Raw genomic sequence first — 1,900 nt, 5'->3', positions numbered from 1 at the left:
TGTGTGTGTGTGTGTGTGTGTGTGTGTGTGTGTGTGTGTGTGTGTGTGTATGGTCGGATGTTCAATGCATGAGGATAGTAAGTTAGTTACGAGTTGGGTTGCATGCACAAATGTACAATAATCACAAGACACGTTTATCGTCAAGGCTATACATGCAGTTTTATCGCCGACAACAAAGTGTGGGGTGGATGTCGCCTCCCTTGCGCAGCATGCATACACTATGAAATACAAACATTACGATCACTAACTACATACTACCTATCAGGTCTAAGACACCTTAACTATCAAATCCGATATTAGAGACTGTTTGAAAGTTCAATCAGTTTCCATCATCTCCGAATTCTAGTGTGGCACTGTATATAACAAGCAGATACACATCGTAGTATTGCTAGGCCTTACCGCGGGTGCATAGAACGCCTGGTATTGGCGAGGCTCAGACCTGTGTCGGTCGCTTTGCACACTGGCCCGTCGGTGACCGGCGATGTCCTGGTAGCTGTGACTGGTGAGCTGTGGCGATTCACTGGAGACGAAGTTGTGCATATCCAATGTAGGGTACAGGTTACCGCTGCTGTGCAGAGGCACCGAAGTCTGGCGGTGTGTGGGCACGGAATGCACTGTGGGATACACATGCGAAGGGGGATATGCATGTATATGTGGCGGAGCATATGCGCTCGCCTGTGGGGCTGGATACACACCCGGCCCTGAGCCCCTGCCATTGTACGATACTGGTCTGTTCAGGGGATATGGCGCAGACTGCGAAGACAGTGGCCGTGAGGGGGTCGAGTGGATGCTCGGTACCAGCGGGGTGTGTGCGGGTGAGTTAGTGGCTGAGGTGTGCACATGGTTGTATGCGGGAGGGTGCTGCACACGGCCATTGGGCTGTGCCATGTCTTCTGGGGGCGTGCTCTTCACACCACAAGCAGTGCAGAAAAAGAAGGCGCGTGCCTGCAGCGCATTGTGGGACAGGTGATTGAGTGTGTCGCACTGCGAACACGCCACCTTCATTGTGTTGCCGTTTGTACTCATCACTATAAGAAAATAACAAGCTATCGATCGATATAATACTAGAAGTCACAAATTGAGGATCGATATATCGATCTATTAGGGGTTGTGGATGAGTATTGCTGAAATCGCGTCGTTTCAAACTACCTTAGCACAGTCATTGCATGAATAACTCAATCAAAAAGAAGTTCAATAACTATATAGATTAACGCGCATGTGCCAGTCGACAGTCAGGCACGGATAAATTTCATGTACCCAAGTTTATTATTGCTGAGCGTCCACTCTTTAGCTCTCACAGTGCTTGATTTTTTGTGTAAAGGTTTGAGTATCATTTTAGCCTAGTCTGGTACTCGGTAGGCGCCAACCCCCCAACCCCTCCCCCCCCCCCCCTGGGCAAGTGGGCATACGAAGTTAATACGGCTTAAGAGTTGCATAGAGACTAGAGTAAAATCTACTCATGACGCACCAGGCACCTATTTTAAAAAAGACCACTGCAAATAGAACATAAAAGTAGAAAAGCAAAGCACAGCAAATTGCTTGCCGTGTAGGTGTTTTAATTCTTTTCGATTGTACAAATTTTATTGTTTTATAAGAAATGTCACCCACTCTTTTGGGAGTTGGGGATTTGGAGTGGGTGGGTTAAAAACTTTTTAACGGTTGCCATGTGCAGTCGCCGGCTATCCACCACAGATCGCGCGATAAGATTGATGATTTTAATCCCGAACCATTTTATAATACCACAAGAGCGATCGATGGATATCGTTTTACCGGGGGGGGAGGGGGTTTATTCTTGAAAATAAAAGCTACATTAGTAAAGGAAAAAACATATGTTTGCATCACACCACAGAGGCACAGAGTAGGCTTCAAAGTTCGAACTAAGTAACTAAATAGTATTTAG

At 46.8% G+C, this 1,900-nt stretch overlaps 1 protein-coding gene across 1 annotated transcript; it reads right to left on the bottom strand.

The window, feature by feature from the left end:
* Positions 1-399: 399 nt before the first annotated feature.
* Positions 400-1,156, bottom strand: SARC_14317 (hypothetical protein; the record flags this gene model as incomplete). The annotated part of the gene is made up of 1 exon (XM_014291552.1): positions 400-1,156. A coding segment is annotated over exon 1 (627 nt), but the record flags the coding sequence as incomplete, so codon positions are not given.
* Between the last annotated feature and the right edge of the window lie 744 nt (positions 1,157-1,900).

The sequence above is a fragment of the Sphaeroforma arctica genome, assembly GCF_001186125.1.
Source record: "Sphaeroforma arctica JP610 unplaced genomic scaffold supercont1.4450, whole genome shotgun sequence".
Classification (NCBI taxonomy): Eukaryota; class Ichthyosporea; order Ichthyophonida; genus Sphaeroforma; species Sphaeroforma arctica.
Note: the sequence above shows the minus strand (reverse complement) of the source record. Positions and strands in the feature narration are given on the sequence as shown.